Source organism: Myxine glutinosa, chromosome 1, assembly GCF_964187855.1.
Source record: "Myxine glutinosa chromosome 1, kmMyxGlut1.1, whole genome shotgun sequence".
NCBI lineage: Eukaryota > Metazoa > Chordata > Myxini > Myxiniformes > Myxinidae > Myxine > Myxine glutinosa.
This window is the reverse complement of record NC_136261.1, coordinates 426,735,797-426,760,282: the sequence shown is the minus strand read 5'-3', so window position 1 is coordinate 426,760,282 and position 24,486 is coordinate 426,735,797. Positions and strand designations below refer to the sequence as shown.

General features: G+C 44.0%; 1 protein-coding gene across 1 annotated transcript in view; it reads left to right on the top strand.

Annotated features, from left to right (window-relative positions):
- The first annotated feature begins 4,402 nt into the window (after positions 1-4,402).
- The window catches only part of LOC137418207 (E3 ubiquitin/ISG15 ligase TRIM25-like), a 55,909-nt gene continuing 35,825 nt past the window's right edge, over positions 4,403-24,486 (top strand). The window contains exons 1-6 of the mRNA XM_078770655.1: positions 4,403-4,461; positions 6,817-7,521; positions 11,100-11,195; positions 13,408-13,641; positions 14,600-14,622; positions 23,519-23,646. Of these exons, the coding sequence (XP_078626781.1) occupies positions 6,862-7,521; positions 11,100-11,195; positions 13,408-13,641; positions 14,600-14,622; positions 23,519-23,646 (1,141 nt within the window). The 5' untranslated portion in view covers positions 4,403-4,461; positions 6,817-6,861. The remainder of the gene's footprint in view (positions 4,462-6,816; positions 7,522-11,099; positions 11,196-13,407; positions 13,642-14,599; positions 14,623-23,518; positions 23,647-24,486) is intronic.

The window sequence follows — 24,486 nt, the reverse complement described above, 5'->3', positions numbered from 1 at the left end:
AAAGAGCTACCTGCCGAAGTGGAGGGCGACGGTACGTGGGCCAAAGGTGCGGATGGTGGAGCCGTTGGCCGCGATTAAGGAGGGGCCGCAAATGGCAGCCCGCCTGTCCTCCACCGAAGCGGGAATGATGCTCAGCTGAGCGCCGGTGTCGCAGAGAAAACACCGCCCCGACGCTTGGTCCGCGATGAATAGCAGGCTTCCGGAACGGCCGGCGCTCATGGCTGGTAGTGAGCACCGGCCCGACCGTTTCCCGACCTGCCGAACGTGCAAGGGGGTCGACATGATCGGGCCTGCCGCCCGAACCTGGCGTGGAAATAACACCAGGCCGGGTCTGGCAGGGGCGCCGGTCGACGCGTCGGGACTGGGCGACGCGGCGGCGCCGCCGCCAGTTGTGCCGGCTCGGCGGCCTCCGGGAAGGGAGCTGCGTCGCAGGCGTCAGGCAGGTGGGTGGGAAACTGCACCGCGGGCGCCGACTGGGCGGCGGGCGGGCTCCCGGAAGCCACCCTGATGAGCTGGCTCGCCGCTCTGATGAGCTGGCTTGCCGAATAAACCTTGTCGGCCTCCCTGGTGAGGTCGCGGGGTTCCGCGATGGTCGTGCTGGCCAGAGCGACCCGTACCCGGGCCGGGAGCTGGCGGAGAAAAAGCTCTCGGAAAAGGAAATCCGAGGGGTGCTCGCCGAGCAACGCGAGCATGTAGTCCATACGCTCGGATGGGCGCGTGTCGCCGAGCTCAGCAGGGTCGAGCAGGCGTCGGGCACGTTCAGACGGGGGGAGGGCGAAAGCGCCCAGAAGAAGTGCCTTGATGGTGTCGAACTTGCCGTCAGCGGGCGGGCTTTGGAGGAGGCTCAGGCAGCGGTCGGGGAGCCGAGCGCGGTGACCACGTAATGGTACTTAGTGGCGTCCTCCGTAATGCCACGCAGGGCGAACTTGGAGTCCGCCTGAGCGAACCAGACGGCGGCATGTGCTTCCCAGAAAGTGGGCAGTTTGAGGGACACTGCCGTGTCCATCGCGTGTCGTAAAGGAGCCGGTGAAGGAGCCGCTGCTCCTGCATGAGACGGACGAAGTGACGGCCAAGACACAAACTCGTCCGAGAAGATATTTATTGTAAACTCAACTCGGGAACTCTGAAAGCCCGTTTATCGGGTTCGCATGAATATATCAAACCAAAAAGCATGCTTTTCAACCAAAGCCACGCGTCTCAGGCGAGGCACGCTTTGGTGGTCATGTGACCGCCAGGTGCAAGTAATTATAACGTCGGCACAGCTGTTCGCCCGCCGGGCACGCTTTGGTGGTCACGTGACCGACAGGTGCAAGTAATTATAACCGCGGTGCCGTGGTGTCCCCGCCGGTTATGTCACCGGCTGGGGCAAGGCGATTCTGTCGCTGGTATCGAGCTTTGGGGGGACCCATGGGTCGCTACAACCTCAAATATAGTTTACCTTTTGACCTGCAACAAATGTGCGATGCAATATGTTGGTGCATTGATGGGTTGACTGACTGCCTGGACGCAACTGAGGTTGTGGATCTACTGGTGTACCATCTATTGATGTGGATCCATGATCGAGGTTGTGGATCCGCCGTTTGGAGAGGTCCTGGGTTGAAAGGATTGAAACCACGAGGAAGAACGGTGCCCAGCTGATGATCCATGCAGTCGGGAAACTAGTCAGTTGCTTCCGGGTTGCCGTTCTTGCTTTAGGTAAGGAAACTATGTTTTGAGGTTTAGAATTTAAATAAAGTTGAATATGGGATGTTGAGAAATTAACATCATTCACAACAATCCTTTAAATTATTTCTATTTAAGTTTAGGAACAACCGATACTGTACGTGTGTGTGTGTGTGTGTGTGTGTGTGTGTGTGTGTGTGTGTGTGTGTGTGTGTGTGTGTGTGTGTGTGTGTGTGTGTGTGTGTGTGTGTGTGTGTGTGTGAATAAAAGAGAGATAGGATTGTGAGAAACAGAAATGAAAAAACGAGATGTTTGTCTGTCCCCCTTCATAACGGTCGGCTTTAAAGGCTTTGATTAGTGCTTTTGGAGGGAATTTAAGGGGGGGTTAAATGGGATATCTTTTAACACGAATGTGTTAACCGGTTAAAAGAACTAAAATACTGAGAACCCAAAAGACCCCAAGCACCCAAACAACCCCATGGACCCAAATGAGAAAGAGGACCCAAAATACCCCAAGGACTCTGAAGATCCAAAAGACTGAAAAGACCCAATAGACCCAAAATACCCTTAGACCCAAAATTTTGGGAAGACCCAAAAGACCCAAACACCCAAAATACCTGAAGACCCAAAATACCTGAAGACCCAAAATACCCTATAGACTGTTAAACACCCAAAATATAGACTTGGTCTTTTCGTCGTGGTCCCCCTGTGCTGTCTTTCCCTCATGGTCCCCCTGTGCTGTCTTTCCCTCGTGGTCCCCCTGTGCTGTCTTTCCCTCGCGGTCCCCCTGTGCTGTCTTTCCCTCGTGGTCCCCCTGTGCTGTCTTTCCCTCGTGGTCCCCCTGTGCTGTCTTTCCCTCGCAGTCCCCCTGTGCTGTCTTTCCCTCGTGGTCCCCCAGTACTCTTTCCCTCGTGGTCCCCCTGTGCTGTCTTTCCCTTGTGGTCCCCCTGTGCTGTCTTTACCTCACGGTCCCCCTGTGCTGTCTTTCCCTCGCGGTCCCCTGTGCTGTCTTTCCCTCGCGGTCCCCCTGTGCTGTCTTTCCCTCGCGGTCCCCCTGTGCTGTCTTTCCCTCGCGGTCCCCCTGTGCTGTCTTTCCCTCGCGGTCCCCCTGTGCTGTCTTTCCCTCGCGGTCCCCCTGTGCTGTCTTTCCCTCGCGGTCCCCCTGTGCTGTCTTTCCCTCACGGTCCCCTGTGCTGTCTTTCCCTCATGGTCCCCCTGTGCTGTCTTTCCCTCGCGGTCCCCCTGTGCTGTCTTTCCGTCGTGGTCCCCCTGTGCTGTCTTTCCGTAGAGGTCCCCCTGTGCTGTCTTTCCGTCGTGGTCCCCCTGTGCTGTCTTTCCGTCGTGGTCCCCCTGTGCTGTCTTTCCCTCGTGGTCCCCCTGTACTGTCTTTCCCTCGCGGTCCCCTGTGCTGTCTTTCCCTCGTGGTCCCCCTGTGCTGTCTTTCCCTCGCTCTTGTCAGCTCTTTCACGAGCCTCGATTCAGTATACAAAAAAAAAAAAAAAAAAAAAAAGACTGAAAAAGACCCTGTCGACACAATGGACCCAAAAGACCCAAAAGACCCCGAGGATCCAAAAGACCCCGAGGATCCAAAAGCCCTCGAGGATCCAAAAGACCCCGAGGAACCAAAAGACCCATACAACCTCAAGGATCCAAACGACAAAGAGGACCCAGAAGGACCCAGAAGACCCCAATGACTCTGAAGACCCAAAATACCCCAAAGACCCAAAAGACTGAAAAGTCCCTGAAGATCCCGAACACCAAAAATACCCAGAAGACCCAATAGACCCTAAACACCAAAAAGACCCCGAACACCAAAAAGACCCAGAAGACCCAAAAGACCCCAAACACCAAAAATACCCCGAACACCAAAAATACCCCGAACACCAAAAATACCCCGAACACCAAAAACCTCCCCTCCTCTCCTCCTCCCCTCGCCTCCTCTCCTCCCCTCCTCCCCTCCCCTCCTCCCCCCTCCACTCCCCTCCACTCCCCTCCACTCCCCTCCTCCCCTTCCACTCCTCTCCTCCTCCCCTCCTCCCCTCCTCCCCTACTCCCCTCCTCTCCTCCTCCCCTCCCCTCCTCCCCTCGCCTCCTCTCCTCCCCTCCTCCCCTCCCCTCCTCCCCCCCTCCACTCCCCTCCACTCCCCTCCACTCCCCTCCCCTCCTCCCCTTCCCCCCTCCCTTCCCCTCCTCCCCTTCCCCCCTCCCTTCCCCCCTCCCCTCCCCCCTCCCCTCTCGCCTCCCCCCTCCCCCCTCCCCTCACCCCTCCCCCCTCCCCTCTCCCCTCCCCCTCCCCTCCTCCACTCTCCTCCTCTCCTCCTCCCCTTCTCCTCCTCCCGTTCTCCAACTCCTCCTCCTCCTCCTCCTCCTCCTCCTCCTCCTCCTCCTCGAACATCGATCGGAGAAATCCGTGGATCGGGATTCAGGAATGATGTTTGTTTTGATAAATGATAACGAGATGAGAACGAGATTGTTTATTAAACGGGATAATCAGAGATAACGGTTTTAAAATAAATGTTATCACATGAAAGGGTTTAAACCCCCGCGGAATGTTCCCTCATTCGGTTATTCATTCACAAGAAAATAAACTGAGGGTGAAAAACAAGTTGAAAAATCCAGCTTATGTTATTAAAATAATCACGTGACCTGCTGGGAGACTCGAATGTGCGGGAGATCACACGTTCATTCTACGAGTCTGCGTCATCACGTGTTCATGACGTCACTGAACGAGGCTCCACCCCCTATGACATCAGTTCGCGGAAGTTTTTACGCGATTCAAAATCTTCATCAGCAGGAGAGGTAACGTGTCCGTACTCGTACCCGGGTTAAGGAGTTATCAAGTTATTAATGAGAAATGTTGACCAATGATCGTGTTTGTTTCACTCTGGTAATGAAGGAGTGTGTGGAGAGTGCGATCGGGAAGATCCGTGTGGTTTCGGCAGGATGATGTCAGTTTTCGGGAGTGAGAGGCAGACAGAGGTGCAGGTTCATTAGTTTCATCACCGTTAGATCGATGGAGGTTTTGTTTTCATGTCTGTTTATCTATTTGTGAACAAGATATCTGAAAGAGTTGTGGACGGACACGGACGAAACATGGTGGAGACGCTGGGTGTGGGACACGGACGAAACATGGTGGAGACGCTGGGTGTGGGACACGGACGAAACATGGTGGAGACGCTGGGTGTGGGACACGGACGAAACATGGTGGAGACGCTGGTGTGGGACACGGACGATTTTATTTTTATACCAAGTCGAGGCTCATGTAAACATGCTAACATATGGAACAAAAAATAAAGGGAGCGAGAGGGGGGTGAGGGGAAGTACAATAACAGTGGAAAACAAGAATATCGGGAGATTTGTGGAAGAGAGAGGGAGGGCTGGGTGCGACGTTAAAGGTTCGAATCCGGTAAACGTTTGAATCAGTTAACGTTTCGAATCTAAGAAACGTTTGAATCTGTTGAAGGTTTGAATCTGTTAAAGGTTCCAATCCGGTAAAGGTTCGAATCGGTTAAAGGTTCGAATCCGGTAAACGTTTGAATCGGTCAACGGTTCGAATCCAATAAATGTTTGAATCTGTTGAAGGCTTGAATCCGTTAAAGGTTCCAATCCGGTAAAGGTTCGAATCGGGTAAAGGTTCGAATCGGGTAAAGGTTCGAATCAGTTAAAGGTTCGAATCGGGTAAAGGTTCGAATCAGTTAAAGGTTCGAATCCGGTAAACGTTTGAATCGGTTAATGGTTTGAATCCGGTAAACGTTTGAATCGGTTAATGGTTCGAATCCGGTAAACGTTTGAATCGGTTAAAGGTTCGAATCACGCAAACGTTTGAATCGGTTAAAGGTTCGAATCCGGTAAACGTTTGAATTGGTTAAAGGTTCGAATTCCGTACACGTTTGAACCGGTTAAAGATTCGAATCCGTAAATGTTTGAATCTGTTAAAGGTTCGATTTCGGTAAACGTTTGAATCGGTTAAAGGTTCAAATCCGGTAAACGTTTGAATAGGTTAAAGGTTCAAATCCGGTAAACGTTTGAATCGGTTAAAGGTTCGAATCGGGTAAACGTTTGAATCGGTCAATGGTTCAAATCCGGTAAATGGTTGAATTGGGTAATGGTTCGAATCCGGTAAACGTTTGAATCGGTTAAAGGTTCGAATCCGGTAAACGTTTCAATCGGTTAATGGTTCGAATCCGGTACACGTTTGAATCGGTTAATGGTTCGAATCCGGTAAACGTTTGAATCGGTGAAAGGTTTGAATCCAGTAAACGTACATGGGATAAAAAAGATGGACTCTACAAGGGATTTTAGGGGAAAAAAAACACGGAATTTGAAGGAGGTGGGTTTGAGGAAGGTTAACGGGGGTAGAAAAGATCAAGGTTTCGGATGGGGGAAGATAAGAGATGGTGGTGAACACCTGTTTTGCAGACCCGGAGGGAGGAGTGGGACTAGTTATACTAGTTATGCTAGTTATACTAGTTATACACCAAAACAAACAACAAAAACGACCGGGAAAGACTTATCTTTGAGGAAGTTGGTAGAGGTGAAAATCGCACATCCACAGCTCAGAGACTGGAACCGGAAGTGATGATACCAGGTGAACCTTTCAAACTTCGTTTTACGAAAACTCCCAATGAGTGATGGATCAGATGTTTCACTCATGAAATGTCATTATAATCTCTGTTTATGTGTTTGTCGACACTAGTACATTGTCATGAGACACCTGGCACTCTGTTGTGTTACCTGTTTGTGATGATCGAGTGCACCTTCTGATGATCTTCTTATCCAGTTTGTCATTTCATTTAATACCCTGAATGATTATTCCGAATGTTAAATCTCGGGGATTGTTCTTTATGTGAATACTCAAGGAAAATCCCATCAAATGATGGATTCACCCATTCAACACAACACACAGGATTACAGTAAATACAAAGTTATCGACTACATCCAACAAATTATTTGCAATAAATAATGCAGTTCAATAAATAAGACTCTCTGGGGAAGATTAGCGGTAACAGGAGAAATTTGTCAACACATTCCATATTGGAATGAGAGCGTTGTAATTTCAGCATGCAACATTAATTATTTACATATATATATATATATACATATACTTCCTCTTCCATTACTCAGATATTTCTAATTTTCAATCTCCATTTGCAGGTTTCAATTCAACCCTGCTTCGCACTCTTCTCTCACCCCAAGGAAATGGCTTCTTCTTCTGCTTCTTCTTCTTCTTCTTCTTCTGCTTCTTCTTCTTCTTCTTCTTCTTCTGATATTGGAGTTATTTTGAATGAACTCACATGCCCAGTGTGCTTTGAACTCTACAAGGAGCCCATTTGTTTGCCATGTGGCCACTCATTTTGTCGTGTGTGTATCGAGAAATCCTGGGAGAACAGGGAAGAAGAGACAGGTTGTGTTTGTCCAAATTGCCGTGAGATTTTTCCACAAAAACCAAAGCTCAAGAAGAATGTGATCATTGCCAACTTGGTAGAAAATATGAAGTTGAAAAAGGGAAAGTTTGGATTGGAGGTACGAGTTACAGAACATGGTGATGTGAATGTTAAGGAAGGAATGAAATCAGGGGGCAGTGAGAGTTTCTGTGAGGTTTGTAATCGAGAGGCAGCCAAGAGGTGTGTACCTTGTGGGATCCTCTGCTGTGAGAAACACCTGAAGCCTCATCAACAGAAAGGGCACAAACTGGTGGATTCTGGAGTGAAGATTGAGGAACTAAGATGCATTGAGCACAGAAAGCCAATCCAACTCTATTGTAAGGATGATGGGAGCTTGATGTGCCTCACGTGCACAGGTGGACAACATCGGGACCACGACGTTGTTGCTTTGGAGATTGCTCATGCTGAACTGAAGGTGAGGAAATCAGTGAAAAAAATAGTTATTGTATGTATTATATCCATACTATTTTGGTTATTTCCGTGAAATAAGCTCATAGAATGTGTCCAGTTGCCCAGCCGTCCGTCCCTGTGTATATATGTACGTCCATCAACATTTGACTAAAATATCTCCTCACAAACTACCCGACCAATTATGGATCTAATTTGTAACGATTTATCAGGCCAGCAAGGTCCCACCCATTGTGCTCATCATCTGTATGAGTGCCCCTTTAAAGGAGGTAAAAAGGTTCTGACTTAAATATTGGTATTTTATTTAAAAATCATCTCAGAAATCATGAGACAGATCCCGACCAAACTTGCCAAGAGGCATCGGGACCATGCCCTTAACCATAGGTTGTGCTCCTTATGGGAAATCTCACCTGGAAAGGGGGCCATGGGCCCCTCCCAAATCCATCAATTTCACGAAACCATCTCCAAAACTACCTAAACCATTATGGACCAAATTTGGTACAACGCATCAGGGCCTGTTGCTAGAATCTCAAATAAGCCTGTCCTGTGGTTAAACTGCATATCCGGAGCATTAAATGTATCCACTGGAAAGGTTCCAGCAAGTAGGCCCTGGAAATTAATGTTATGTTTATAGGGTTATCTAGAAATGCCATACCACAGGGCAATGAAATACCATAGGGCCAGGTAGACTTGTATAGATTACCATGCTCCGTATGTCGCAATGAAGAAGATGTTCCTATTCCAACACACAACAACATGCATTTTAAAGGCCATTTTCCCTACGAGAGTGGGGGTTCGCCTTGCGGTCCCCATGATGATCTTCTCCATTTTGTGCTATTTTCTGCATCTCTCCTTGTTAACCCCCTTGCCCGCATTTCTTCTTCCACCATCTTTAGCCAAGTCTTTCTCGGTCTTCCCCGTCCTCTACTTCCTTCTACATTCATTTCCATCACTCTTCTCAACCAGTCACTTTCATCCTTCCTCAACACATGACCAAACCATCTCAACCTGTTCCTCTTCACAGCATCAATCACAGGCTCTATTCCCATCATTTTCCCAATTCATCATTTGTCTTCCTCTCTCTCAACGATACTCCGCGCATCCATCGAACCATTCGCATTTCCACCCTTTCCAACCTTCGTTGCTGCTCTACGTTCATTGCCCATGTCTCGCTCCCATAAATCACAACACTTCTCACACATGCAGTATACACCTTTCCCTTCAGCATCAACGACACTCCCCTCATCATCAGCACGCCACTCAGTTCCTGAAACTTCTTCCATGCACATCTCACTCGAGCAACCGTTGCCGAGTCTGATCCACCTTCTCCATTCAGCATGTCTCCGAGGTAGCAAAATCTTTTCACACCTTCCAGCTTCACGCCATCTCCAAGATCCAAATCAAAATTTCCTCCATCTGCAGCTCCCTCTGTGCACACCTTACATTTGAATGTAGCTGCCACACTGGTTAATGACCCTCTCAGACCACCACATTTTTGATGAACCCACTCAGCGCACATTGTACATTGAATGGAGTTCACTCCGACACCCTTCCTACACACAGCACAGGGCCACTTCCCAGTTCTTTCCACCTCACCACATGCTTTACCACTTGCCATCACCTTCGTCTTTCCGATATTCACCTTCAGACCTTTTGTCTCCATACATTCCTTCCACTTGTTCATATTTTCCTTCAGTCCATCCATGTTCCTCATGACACACTAAAAACATACGCTACACCTAATATAAACAGTAAATGAAAACCAACCAGAACAGGACATTAAACAATACCACTGGCGCTGTCAACTGCCACATCACAACATCACGCAGGCAGGTCCGTGAGGCCACACCCTGAAGAGCAGTGATTGGTCTGGTATTGTCGAGTGATGAGAGGGACTCGCTGATGGGAGCAGGCAGAGATGTCATCGCGATGACATCAACCTTGAGAACGAAAGAACGGGGTCCAGACATTTGTCCCTCTCTTGGTCCTGGCTTTGGTCATAGGCGGTCACGTTTTACCTGTGTGGTCGCCTGTGAGGAGATCGGTGAAAGCTTTTTAGGTGCCTTTTGGGAGCTTTGCAAGTGAAAGGGAGGAGTTTTTGACAGCTGTGTTGTTCTTCGGATGCAGAAGGGGCCCCGAGCGAGCGAAGGAGGTCGTGCTATCTGCTTGCCTCGCACCGGTGGCTACGAAGGGTGCGGTGTCACCGCCATCTTGTGTGCTTCCCATGGGGTGCCTTCAAGCTTCGATGACCACCAAGCTCCCAAAGTGCTCGTGGAGACCAGAGCTGAGTGCTGGCAGAAACATTAGTTATTTTTAGCTGCGACGAGCAGCTCCATGAGAGGACTGCGTTGTTGTTGTTCTTGTTCTTGTTGTTGTTGATGTTGGGGTACCTTTTTGAACAGCACATGCGCATACATGATACACAACGCGCATGCGTGCGTTATTGCAACGGATATCCTCATGATTCTACACGTCGCAGCTGGTGACCACACTGTGGTCTTTTTCTCTTGGTATTTTATCATTCCTCTTGTCTGTATACGAGTCCGTAGGGAGGGTCCCTCAATTAGAATTTTAGTTTTACCGTGCATTATTTTGTTACCGACATTTCTTTCAATAAAGCCTGTATTTTTGCATTATAATTCCGTGTCGGGTTTGAGTTGATTATGACAGGTTCAAAGACGTCCAGTGGGACCCATGAAGGTAAGAGCTTTGTTACCCATCACTGCCCTTATCCCTCCCCCGCACGTATTCACACCGCCATTAGATTGAACGCCTTGGAGTAAAAGCTAAATCGGCTATCCGTCCCCAGGGGTGCTCACCCCGGGAACGCGTCAGTAAGGTCTAATGGGATTGTGCTCCTCATCCGGATCTGTCCCCTGTAAGAGGCTGAAAAGGGGGTTTTGCTTCTGTTTAACATGAGGTAATGTCGCTGATCCGTCTTCTCTCTTTCATATAATTTTAATATATCGTATTTTTCAAATTCCATCTGCAGAATGGGGCATGGGGAAATAACCGTCAGTCCCCCACGGCAACCTCCCCAGCCATCTACTGTCAAGACAGCTGAGAAACAGTTTTAGTGATTAATGTCATCCTGGGACTTTTTCTCGTACAGCTCTAGAGTTAAAGAGAAGAGATGATTTAAAAATTTTAATAAAATTCCCATCAAATTAACTGTGCTCCTTATCACAAATGTATATTCCATCTCTATATATAGTTGTATTTTCTGTCTGTTTGTCCACCAAAAGAATCGGCCCAACCGGTAGTAACCCCATAATATTGCATACAAATCCTCTTGGCAAATGGAGATGCAAGAAAACATTTTCAAACCTACAGGTTAGGGGTTTCGGGGTGGGGGGGGGGGGCGGGGGTGGGGGGGAAGATCCCAATTCTCTCGATGTAAATGTGTATCGTATAGCACCACACGGTGTTAGCCCGTATTACAAATCATCTTGTATCTTCTAAATTCCTTCCACACAAGGTGTGGTTCCCTCTGCTAGTATTTATATAACTTTGTGCAGGGTGTTCCTTTTTAATCCACCACCGGTTCACGATTCTTCACTTCTGTTGTTTCTTTATTCTGTGCAGGGTGTTTTGGCTGCAAAGTATCCTCAAGTGTTACAGTCAATGGAGAGCGTTGCATCCCAACTACGGCATGTTCAGGAAGAGGAAGCGCAAACAGAGGTGGGAATCACCAATAAGTCATCGTTGTTTTGTGAAGGGATGTACGATGATGTCCTTCCTGCTGTCCTTTCTTCCTTCCATGTGTGCGTCAGTTATCAATGTTTTTTTTGTTTTTTTTCCAACGATAACTGGAGAACCACTCATGGGGTTTTCACCAAACTTGGCACAAGTACGGATTGAAATTCAAAATATAAACTGATGGTATTTTTGGGTTCAACAGGTGAAAGTCTCATTTTACAGACCATGAGTCGAGTTACAAACATCAAATGTTGTTACTCTTCTCCTTCTCTGTCTTCTTCTCTTTCTCCCTCTCCCTTCTGTGACTTTTAATTTTTATGGCGTAGCCCATAGAGTAAAGCCGTATAGAACAGTGTTTGTCTGTCCGTATGTATGTATGTACGTCCCCTCAAACGTATACCAATCAGAGCTGAGGGTCTGGTCACATGAAAAGGTGAAGTGATTACGTCTGTCGTCATTACAGCGGTACGTGGCTAACTCATCACACATTTTGACTCCAATTTCGTTCAGGCCAAATATATCATTGAAACGTTTTGCAGTTTTATTTTTAGTTTATTTTAATTCATATTTAAATTTAGCAAACGTTGGAGTTCCAATGGTTCAATATGAATTCATCATGAATGTCCAGACACCTTGAGCTCCCTGCATTGGAGGGTTCAGTGCTGGGTTCTGCCTCTGAGGCCTACTTGGTTATGCAGTGACCGATCCTCTGATGGTGTCGGTGCCGGCGAGGTGCACCCTGCCTCCCATGCCAGCATGGACTGTGTGCACCTTGCTGCATCTGATTTTATTATTGTTATCAAAATGCAGTATTTGTAAATTGACTGTAATTTAGGCTTTTGGCTTATATTATTGCATTGTTATTACTAGCAACGGGACCCGCCCTAAGGGTGGGGTTTCAATTGGGAAGCCCAAATGAAAAGGCAAAATATCAGAAATTGAAGGCTTTTCAAAATTTTAAACGATTCATATAAACATCCGTTAAATCATATCACACGCAAATCTTCAAAATCTAAACAGTACATGGCACCCATTTTGAAAAAAAGATTGAATTCTGCAAAACGGAAGTGGCCGCTACACATCTTTCTCAGTCGCACGTTTATGTGTGAAGGGTGCGTGCCGAATCTAACACAGAAGCGGCCGCTTCACCTGTTTCTCAGTCGCTTTTCACACGCTGCCAAGTTAATTTGGAACCACATGTTTATATAGGAAGAGTTCGTCAGGAGTCAATCTACTCTCTCCTGTTTCGTAGAATTTCAACAAAAGCTACATCACTGTTCATATCGGTAAATATTATTCCATCATGTTTGAAAAAACTGGAAAATTGGGAAAAAATTCGAAAAACAATATAGCCTATTTTACTCCAAGGGGTTCCAGGATTTCCCACCCAAAATTTTGTTGCGATCGGTTCAGCCGTTTTTGCGTTACCTTCGAACGGACGTATGGACATTTGGTGAATTATAGTAAGATTATTATAATATTATTATTGCGGGGAAAAATGGACTCTAAACGGTGGTTATACAGCAGTATTGTTTTCTTAATAATAATAATAATAGCATTAATACTAATAATATAGTAAATATAATCGTAACACTGCAATCCTTTTGTCGTTATTGCAAAGTTTCTAGATTGAAGCGGTATATGGTTGGTTCATTGTAACTCGAAACATAAAATAAACAAAGCAGTGTCTCAATGCAAAAAATTATATAATACCTACATTATTTGCTAACTGGTATCCCCACCGAGGTCATATTATCCTCTTCAACTAAAGTATCAAATAAGCCCGGCGATGCCACTGATAGACTTTCGGTCTTGTTTATTCAACCTTTGAGATGAAACGTAACAGCGAGTTTACATCTAACATGGACAGAGGCATATCCATCAACACATTTGCTTTGAATTATATTTTCTAGTTTCACTTTTATCCTCCATGTGCATCAATTTTGAAAATAAATAAATTGCAACCCTGAAATGTTATTTCGGACTTATTGGATGTTGAAATTTCCTATTGGATTCCTGCACTCAAAAATATTTTCAGATAAGAGTGCCCACTTCATTTTACCTTCAAAACCCACTCCTGGTACCAGTGATCTGATCTTATCAGCCATAATCCATTATACCTTTTGTTAATTTCTACATTTTCTCTGAAAGTTTCTTATTGATTTTTGAATAATCAAACAATGATTCCTCCCAGAACTCCAGCAGAAATGCTGAGGACAGTTTGGAGGAGAAGCGGAGGTTGGTGTGCCAATTTGTGAATGAATCTGTGGATCTGATGAAGAGTGAAATCAACAAGAGGAAAATGGAGAAGCTTTCTCTTCTTGGGAAGCAGAGGGAGAAACTGGAGCAGCAGATGGAGGATCTACGTCAAGGAAAATCTATGATGGACGCAGCATTCCAGGATCTGGAGGTCGTTTATTTTTTACAGGTGTGGTTTATCATAAACTTATTATAAAAGTTTTAATGTTTAAAATATACTGTTTGGGGGGGGGGGGGGGGGTTGTCACTATTCAAGTATAAGCCTTGAGTTGAGACCTTGTTACATGTCACGATTGATGGTAAAGGTGCAGTATATGATGCAATGGTTCAAAAATGATAAATGAAATGGACTAGAAAGGTGAGTGAATGCATTTCCAGGTGTGTTTATGTCATCATGAAGTGAGATTTAGGTTTTATCACAATGAAGGTTTGGGATGAGAGTGAGTTCATGTCATGGTCTCCAAAGCAGTGATACAGCATGACTACCTGGACACTGTTGAGGGTTTCTATCATTCCATTCATGGATTTTATCCAAGTGATGCTCATTTGGACCTCCAGGTACCATGGCATCATGGCTTTCATCATGTGCTGGATCATTCGTGAATGTTTTGATTTATCCAGGTAGTCAAAGTTACCTGTACGTAACCACCTTGATAACGTTAGCATGAATTATGGTCAAACAACCTCTTCACATACTTTGTTCCTGAACGATTCAATGTTATTCATGTGAATACTGTTCGGGTTACAGATTTACCTTATCAGGTGTTTTCACCAAAGGGAAGTGAAGTACTATTTCAAAATTAAAATCAAATTTATATTTTCCTTACCAAATTGAGAACGTCTTTCTTTGTTACCCCATGCACGAGAAGCCTCCATCTCCTAAACTGTGACTAAACGTCGTCTTATTGCAGTGTATATGGTGATGTACAAGATTGCTTCAGTAACACTAAACACCTGGATATTTTTAATGACGATCTTTAAAATCACTATTTTATTAAAATTGAAGAACGTAATTGAACACTGCGTGGGGTGTCATGTTCTGTGAACTCTCTAATATTTAATAAATAAAAACAAACATTCATTCATTCAAATATCTTGATCTCATTCTTTGTTTTCTTCCTTTTCAGGGTTCCAAGGACCTGCTAAAAAGGTGAGACTGCATTGGTATCCAACACATTATCAGCACATCCTGATGTTTTTGACCCAATCGTGTTTTAAACATTTACATATATTTACTAAATAATAAAATGAGACAAAATAAAGGGAGACTTTGAGAAATGAGGATGAGGGAAAGAATGAGGATGAGGGATAGAATGAGGGTTAGGAAAAGAATGAGGGTTTGGGAAAGAATGAGGGTTAGGGAAAGAATGAGGGTTAGGGAAAGAATGAGGGTTAGGGAAAGAATGAGGGTTAGGGAAAGAATGAGGGTTAGGGAAAGAATGAGGATTAGGGAAAGAATGAGGATGAGGGAAAGAATGATGGTGAGGGAAAGAATGATGGTGAGGGAAAGAATGAGTGGGAGAGAAGGACACATGGGGTGAACAAGATGTAACTGATTCAGGTTACTCAGTTGTCCTCATGAACTAGATTATTTTCCTCCCGCGATTTCCTTCCCCATTTATGATCTATAAATGAACAGTTTTGGGTTAATTTAGGGAGGAGGGTCATTATAAAGTTCATTTGTGTTATTAATTGGACACAAACTTTAAAAAGCTCCTTAAATCCTCATTGATCCTCATTTGAGTTTATCTTGTTTTCATTCCTTTCTGTCCTTTTATTTATTCTTTCCCATCCTCATCAACTTAAAACTATTGACTTCTAATTTGTTGAGATCTATTTAGAGGGGTCAATATACGAAAAAAAAACTCACCTAACCCCCAAAACATTGATACAAAAGGTTTTTCAATGGATTCTGGTACCATTGGGTAGGCTAAATAACATACTAAAAATCTAATAACATCTGACTTCCGGAAAGGGGTCATTTTCAAGATGGCGTCCAAGATGGCCGCCGGGAGCTTAAAATGGCCATATCTCAATTATTATTCAACCTAGAAAGGTGGTTTTGGTGTCTAACCCTAGGTTTTAGGGCCCAAGGAATCCAATTGAAACAATAAAATTACCATCAGTTAATTATTTATTGACAAGTCCAAGATGGCATCCCAAGGTGACATCCTGATCCACTAAAATGGCTCTGTCGAATAGTAGTCAACCTAGAGAGATTTTTTCAGTGTGTATACCTTTGTTTAAGGCACCAAGGAAATCATCAAAATTACTTAAATAAGCACAAAGTAATCAGGTAATCCAGTAAGCCAGGTTTACCAGCCCATTAGGCATTTGTTGTCTTATACAGTTAGTCTCTATTCATCGTCATCCTCCGACTCCTCTGGAAGAAACTTGTTATGTGGATTGTCACATTCTTCAAGTTGGCACGGTCCACAGGCAGTAGTACATGGTAGTCCATATCGTCTACAAGAGCAGCGGAGTGTCTTGCAGGCAGTGGAGCAGTTACAATGAATGACCTTCAAGAGACTGTCTGGAGCAGCGTTCATTCTTGACATAAGTGGGACAAACTGATTATCCTGCAGGCTCCACCCCCTTTCATGGCATCCATACCCTCTTCTTTTCCCATCCACACCATGATCTGGTAGTACGCTCTACGACAGTGAAGTTTGGTAGCAGATTCAGTTGGGGGCAGACGTTCGGGTGTTACAAAAGACGAAGCAGAGACAACCTTCTTGCTGAAGGTGTTATATCGCATTGTTGCAAGGGAATCTTTGCACTTGCCACCAAAGAGGATAGCCATTACTCGGCATCCAAGGTCATCGATCACCTCTGTGGTCTGGTTTGGGATGGTGAATGTGTTGGCACAAGACCGAAGGATGGGTCTCCTTTTACAAGCTTCTGGAAAACAGTCTTTTTGCCAACACCAAAAATCCGAGAGGTCGTGTCACAACCAGTCATGGCATGGATGAATATCAACTGAGAACACATGTCATGTCCGAGGATTTCTTTTAGACGGTTGATGTCATACACTTTAAAACTGCCATCAGCTTTGGACTTGTCTGATCTGAAATAAAGGCTCTTACTGTCTCCCTGCACATAGTAAAGGAGTAAGACAAGGAGATCAGTATCTTCTCCAATCAGTGTTGTGGTGTGTAGAAGAGATGCCTCCACTGCAGCCTTTACTATATCTACATCAGCATCTCCAGGTGCATTGACCACAGTGCAATACCTTTCTCTCAGTTCATCACTTATCATCCCGATCAGTCTCTGTTTATTGATATCTCTTGACAGGACCTCCTCCTTCTTGCCTGAGCACTTTGTCTCAGCAGTGAAGCTGACAATGGGATGAATATTGTGTCCTCTTCTCTGATGCTGTTGTCTTTAATGGACGGCCCTTCCTCATAGCCATCAAAGACAATGGTCGTAGCTGAACCATAATGCTGGATGGTGAAGTCAGCATATGACTGCGCTATTTCACCATAGCTTTCTCCACTCTTCCATGGTATTCTGTGAAGGAGTGAACCTCCATCAAGGACGTGGATCTCCGTTTCTGGTACAGAATCTAGGATGGCATCACTTGCATGATCACAGATTGCGTGAGCTAGTTGTGGCTTATCAGCCTTTCGGAAGACGTTTCTGGCTTCAAAGAGGGCAGGAGGGAAAGGACTGAGCTCATAACTCATAACCTCCTGCAATGATAGCTCTCCAGTTTGGGAGACTACCAGGAAACATTGAAAAAGAAGTGCAAAAAAATGCAAAAATATGGATTTTGTTTATGCATACATGTACCACATAATATACTTATTCCTTTTGAGATGAAAATAAATTGTTTGTCAGATTTTTCAGTCCCCCCCCCCTCCCCAATATAAAATAGTCTGTCCCTTGCCATAACCTCTCAAGCTTTGTACAAACCTTTGTCTGTAATGATCACTGAATACTGTGGACTGGAGTCACAGGTGGCAGTGGTGTAGACACAGTAAACTCTTATCTCCAATCTGAAACACACACTTGGTTCATTAGCTGGTGAGTCGGAGGATGACGATGAATAGCGACTAACTGTATTAGACAACAAATGCCTAATGGGCTGGTAAACCTGGCTTACTGGATTACCTGATTACTTTGTGCTTATTTAAGTAATTTTGATGATTTCCTGGGTGCCTTAAACCTAGGTATACACACTGAAAAAATCTCTCTAGGTTGACTACTATTCGACAGAGCCATTTTTGTGGATCAGGATGTCACCTTGGGATGCCATGTTGGACATGTCAATAAATAATTAACTGATGGTAATTTTATTGATTCAATTGGATTCCTTGGGCCCTAAAACCTAGGATTAGACACAAAAACCACCTTTCTAGGTTGAATAATAATTGAGATATGGCCATTTTAAGCTCCTGGCGGCCATCTTGGACGCCATCTTGAAAATGACCCCTTTTCGGAAGTCAGATGTTACTATATTTTTAGTATGTTATTTAGCATGCCCAAATGGTACCAGAATCCATTGAAAAACCTTTTGTATCAATTTTTTGGGGGTTCAACCATATATTGACCCCTCTAGTTGTGTTCATTGATAAACTCGAAGTCTTGAACATCTTTGAATATTCTGTTCTGCTAATTTGCTCGTATTCCACTCGGTCTTATTGATTCTTCTCTCCATGTCCATCCATGATCTCTGCTCACCTTCTTCTTCAACTGCTCTTTCTATTTATTCCTCATTCCCTTCCAAACCATTTCTAAAGATAATTCATAAAACACCTTACCCCACACTGTCTTGAGAAAAGGGCATGGAAGGGTCTTTTCAACTCTTGGTTTGCGTTTCCGAGCACGATCTATATATATTTTTGTCTGGACCTCGATATTTTCCAAGGTTGAAAGCATGAATGGCAAATTTGATTGGTCAATATAGCGGAAATTTGCGTTTCTCCAAATACTGCTAAACTGGAGGTTTTTGGAAGTGCTAACAAAGGGATTTGTGTTCTTGTGTTCAAAATATAAAACACAAGCTGAAGAACCCGGCGTTGCTCAGAGAAATTCAAAGTAATATGAATATTGATATATAATAATATGTATATTGACATATAATGCAGTGCCAATTTGATTCATACAGCTGCAAGAAGAAGCAAATGTATTTTATTTGCCAGATGTAGGGTGCCCCTTTATAGGAACTTTACTGGAGCATTTCCTGGTTCCTCCAAAGAACACAAGGGTAGTCCAGCATGCACACGAGATTTTTTCAGAATGTCCCTTCTTTACTATAATTTTCCGCTTAGCACATACCATATAGAGGGGCCTTTTCTATGCTCCTGGCATTTTCCCCAAGAATAAACGACCGGTCAAAAGTTTTAGAACACCTCAATTTTTCAAGTTTTTTTTTGAAATTTACGCACTTTCATGTCTCAATGTACTATGAGATTAAGCATAGAACAAATAAATAATTGGAGATAAAAAAGAAGTCATGAAATCATTTGGTTTAACCAAATTTAATTGAAATTTTTTTACTCAGCAAAGTCACCACCTTTTGCAGATATAACCGCCGAACACAGTCGTGGCATTCTTTCTACAATGGAAATCAAATATAGTTCAGGAAGTTCTTCCCAACACTGTTGCAGAAGTTCCCACAAATGTGTTGCACTTGTAGGTTGCTTTGCTTTCACCCTTCTGTCCAGTTCATCCCAAACCAGCTCGATGGGGTTTAAGTCTGGAGACTGTGCTGGCCATTCCATGATTTGAAGCCAACCGTCTTGTTCTTTTCCTCGAAGGTAGTTTTGACATAGCCTGGAGGTGTGTTTAGGGTCTTTATCTTGCTGTAGGCTGAACCCCTGACCAACTAGGCGCATGCCAGAGGGTATTGCATGGCACTGCAAAATGCTGTGGTAGCCCTTTTGGTTCAGGGTGCCAGTCACTCTGTGCAAGGTGCCGACTGGATCCAGCAAAAGAGCCCCAGACCATCATGCTTCCTCCTCCATGTTTGACAGTTGGTGTGACACACTGAGGAACCATCCTTTTGCCTATTCGACGGTGTACAAAACCCTGCGTGATGAAGCAAAGATTTCAAATTTTTTGATTCATCGGTCCACAAGACCTTCTTCCACTTTTCCAGTCTTCACTAGTCCACTGGCAGTGCTTCATGGCCCAGGCCTGCCTCTTTTTCTTATTTTGCCATCTTAGCAATGGCTTTCTTACTGCCACTCAACCTGTCAAACCTGCAGCTCGAAGTCTGGTCTTCACAGTTGAAACTGAGACTTGCTTACTTTGACCAGTGTTAAGCTGTGCTTGAAGCTGTTGTCCTGTGACCCGCCTATCACGGAAGCTCTTGACTCTCAGAAACTTGTCTTCTGATTCTGTTGTGGCTTTGGGTCTGCCAGACCTCTTCCTGTCAGAGTTTCCTCCAGTTTCCAAGTGCCTTTTGATGGTGCAGGAAACTGGAACTCACTGACACCTTGGCTTTCTTTGCAATTTCTTTGCAATGATTCCATGATTTCTTTTTTATCTCCAATTGTTTATTTGTTCTATGCTTAATTTCAGAGTACATTGAGACATTAAACTGCATAAATTTCAATAAAAACTGGTAAGATTGAGGTGTTCTAAAACTTTTGACCGGTGGTGCACTTGTTATCTTCCCACTCATCAACTTTCACAATGAACATCCCACCCAACAAACATTACAGAGTCAGAGAAAATAAACAATTTCTTACATATGGTATCATAGGTATGCAAGTGTCATCCATGCACGGAACATGATACACTGTCAAACAGTACAGGACAAATGCTTTAGTAGATGGTATACATCAACATGAATAACAAAGAGATTGATCTACAATGGACATGGTTTATAACATTTGAACCTGGATACATGAATTGCAAGGAGTTTGATGGACAATGGACAAAAACATGGTTTACAGTCATGTGAAAAAGTAAGTACACCCCATTTAAAGTTTTGACTTTTTCAACATATTTCAATACACAGCTATTTGATCTTCATTTCAACAATATTGATAGATAAAGGTGATATAATATAACAAATATCATGAAACATTTACATTTTGTAGCACATTGTATGATTTAAATGAACATAAATGCAAATTTTGCATGTGGAAAAAGTAAGTACACCCCATGTAAAGCTTTGACTTTTTCAACATATTTCAACACACAGCTATTTGATCTTCATTTCAACAGTATTGAAAGATAAAGGTGATATAATATAACAAATATCATGAAACATTTACATTTTGTAGTCCATTGTATAATTTAAATGTACATCAATGCAAATTTCGCATGTGGAAAAAGTAAGTACACCCTTGGCTCTAATCGGTGGTATTTCCCCCTTTGGCAGAAACAGCCTCAAGTAGACATTTCTTATAACTGTCTACCAGTCTCTGACATCGACTGGGAGAAATTTTTGCCCACTCCTCCATGCAGAATTCTTTCAGCTGTGCGATGTTTGAGAGGTTTCTTGCATGCACAGCTTGTTTCAAATCCCCCCACAACATCTCTGGGATTTAGATCCGGGCTTTGACTTGGCCATTCCAGAACCCTCCATTTCTTTCTTTTCAGCCATTCCTTGGTGGACTTACTGGTATGTTTAGGGTCATTGTCATGTTGCAAGGTCCAGGTTCAGTTGAGCTTCAACTTCCCAACAGATGGCCTCACATTATCCTCAAGCACCCCCTGGTACAATGAAGAATTCATAGTGGATTCTATGATGGTGAGCTGCCCTGGTCCTGATGCAGCAAAGCTGCACCAAACCATAACATTTCCACCACCATGCTTTACAGTTGGTATCAGGTTCTTGTGGTCAAATGCTGCCTTTGGTTTTCGCCAAACATGTCTTCTGGTACTGTGGCCAAATAGCTCTGCCTTTGACTCATCTGTCCAGAGCACATTGTTCCAGAAGTGCTGGTCTTTGCCTAGGTGTTCATTGGCAAACTTTAGTCTCGCCCTGATGTTCTTTCTGGACAGCAAAGGTTTCCTCCTGGCACACCTCCCATGTAGATCAAATTTGTGCAACCTCTTTCTAATGGTAGACTCGTGCAATTTGAAATCAACAGTGGCAAGAGCTACCTGTGGGTCCCGTGATGACATTCTGGTGTTCTTGAAGACTTCTTTCAGCATCTTGCGGTCTGCTTGCGGGCTGAACATGCTGGGGCGGCCTGGCCTGAACAAGTTGGCAGTTGTTTGGAATTTTCTCCATTTGTAGATGATCTTCCGGACAGTCGAATAATTGATTTTAAATTGTTTGGAGATCCTTTTAAATCCCTTCGCAGACTCGTAGGCATCTATAACCTTCTTTCTGAAGGCCTCAGAGAGCTCTTTTAATCTAGGCATGGTGACACCGCACACTTCAACAACAAAGAGCAAACCAAACTTAATGTCTGAGGTTTAAATAAGACAGGTTCCTCCAAGATCCTCTCTCACGATGTTCTAATCATTTGCTCCTGAGCTGGTGCACCTGATTCTAATTTTAGGTATTTGAAGTAGTGATAAATTGCGGGGTGTACTTACTTTTTCCACATGTGAAATTTGCATTTACGTTCATTTAAATTAGACAATGGACTACAAAATGTAAATGTTTCCTGATATTTGTTATACTAGGGCATGCCCGTACTATATCTATATCTAAAATTATATCCCCCCCTCTATTTACATGAAATGGTTTGGTCCATGAAATGTTTTGGTCCATTCGCAACGCCAAAGCGAACGGCGAACGCTTTACATGAAATGGTTTGGTCCATGAAATGCTTTGGTCCATTCGCAACGCCAAAGCGAACGGCGAACGGCTTGCGAGTACAGTGACAATCCCCCCCCCCCCCCTCATTTACATGAAACATGACATGAAATTTGTCCGTTTAATTAGTTTTAAAACATAGTTTAACGCCAACATATGGCATGCACGTACCCGTACTATCCGTAATGGCGCACGCTCTCACAGGAGCTCCGGAAGGTCGTATATCGCAGTTACGATGAATCGCAAATTAGTTTTTATTAGTTTTATTATTAGTTTTAAAACATAGTTTAACGCCAACATAGCGCCAACATAGTTTGCAAACGTGAAATAAATGAATACGCTCTCAAATGTGCCATCCGAGGCAGAGTGTGTTCGCCACGTTCGGCACACGCGATAGCTCGCTGCTCTCTGATTGGTTGAATCGTTTTTTGGACATAGCTCGGTAAGTAATTGTCCGATTAATATGAAACCTTGAAAAGGCACATCCTCGGGTCCCCAGCAATATACCTGGCAAGTTTAAAGTATATCGGACCCGTGGTTGTCGAGAAACAGCGGTCACAGACAAACAAACACACAGAGATTACTGGAATTATAGATAGATTATATCACCTTTATCGATCAATATTGTTGAAATGAAGATCAAATAGCTGTATGTTGAAATATGTTGAAAAAGTCAAAACTTTACATGGAGGTACTTACTTTTTTACATGACTGTATAACATTTGAACCAGGATTCTCTGCATCTTGTCCGAGGACCTCAGATGGGAACACGAACAGATGGTAACAAACATTACTTCTGAGAATGGTGTTGTCCCAAGTCCCACCACAAACACCTTGTTGGATTATTCTCATCTATGTCTTCTCTCTGCAGACAGACGGTTTTCTATCCCATCACTTCGGGACATGGCCTTTGTTCTGTCCATCTTCTGCCAGGAAGCCGAGTCCATGACCAACTGACTCACCAAATCTGCTTCTTGCCTCATGCTCTTCATCTCATCTTTCAATCATCTCATTCATCATTGATTTATTCTTTCTCCAACGCACACCTCATTCTCTACAACCCTCACCGACACTCTCTTTCCATACTGTTCATCGTTTTTTTCCTACGTGTTTACTTTATTCTGGATTCGGCTCCTCGAGAATCTCGACTTCTGAATAAAAATACAAATTAATACAAAAATTCACTCGATCTATTTTCTATTTTTAATTATTTACAACTCTTTTGCAGATAACTTGTTTTGATATGTAAAAATGTATTATTCCAACAATATTCTCTCCAATAATTTCTAAAACTGATGTTTTTCCTTTTTATTCCAAGGCTCGAGACCATGTCAGACTTTAAATCCTTGAAGAGAACACCGCTCCCAGTTCTGGACTTCTCCAAGGAGGAGAAGAACTTGGACGGGCTCATCATGCTCAATAAGAACTTCCTGGAGAAGATACAGAGTGAGTGACACAAACTGGACATTTTATAAAGAAAATAATAAGGGAACACAAAACGTGGCACAAATATGAAAGAGAAACGGGAAGAGAGAGAACGGCACTCATGGGAGAGTATACCTCCACCAGGTGAACACTTTACGTTTTGTATCCCAGAGTAGACAAGGCAATCACAATACAGAATCGCATTTAATCAAAATCATCCATCCACAATTTTTTGACATATCCTGCTATATATCGTTTTTGGCCCTATGTCCCAATGGTGAAGAATCACTTAATAAATTCTACTCGCTGAATCCGAAGCCGGATCTTCACCAAAATCTAATCATTTCATCGCTGTCACATACGCTACAGCTCGGCCAAATTTTGTTTGAATCCGTCCACAACTTTATTGAGATATTTTGTTCACAAACGGACAGACAGACAGACAGACAGGGGTGAAAACATAACCTCCATTCACCGTTGAAGATTCTAGAAAAGGAACAAATGATAATATTTTTATTATGTTCCAAATCATGGCTCATGATGAGTGAGGTTACAGAGGGCAAAACGCAAACATGGTTTCAGTGGGGAAACAGGTGTACACAACAGGTAAATGCAACAAGCAAGGTATCCAACAAACAGGAGAAAACTAAAGATGGGAGGGGAGGAAATATCGGAAACCACGGTGCTTGGGAGAGGTGGGGTTCACAAGGGCAGAAATATTTACAGGTAGTGATGGGAGATGTCACAATATGTTGGTGTAACACGTAGTTGAAGTTCCTGGAAGGAAAATTTGGATTGAATCGTCTCCAGAAAGCAGTTCCACAAATCAGATAAAATATCAGATATTTGCACTAAGTCGAG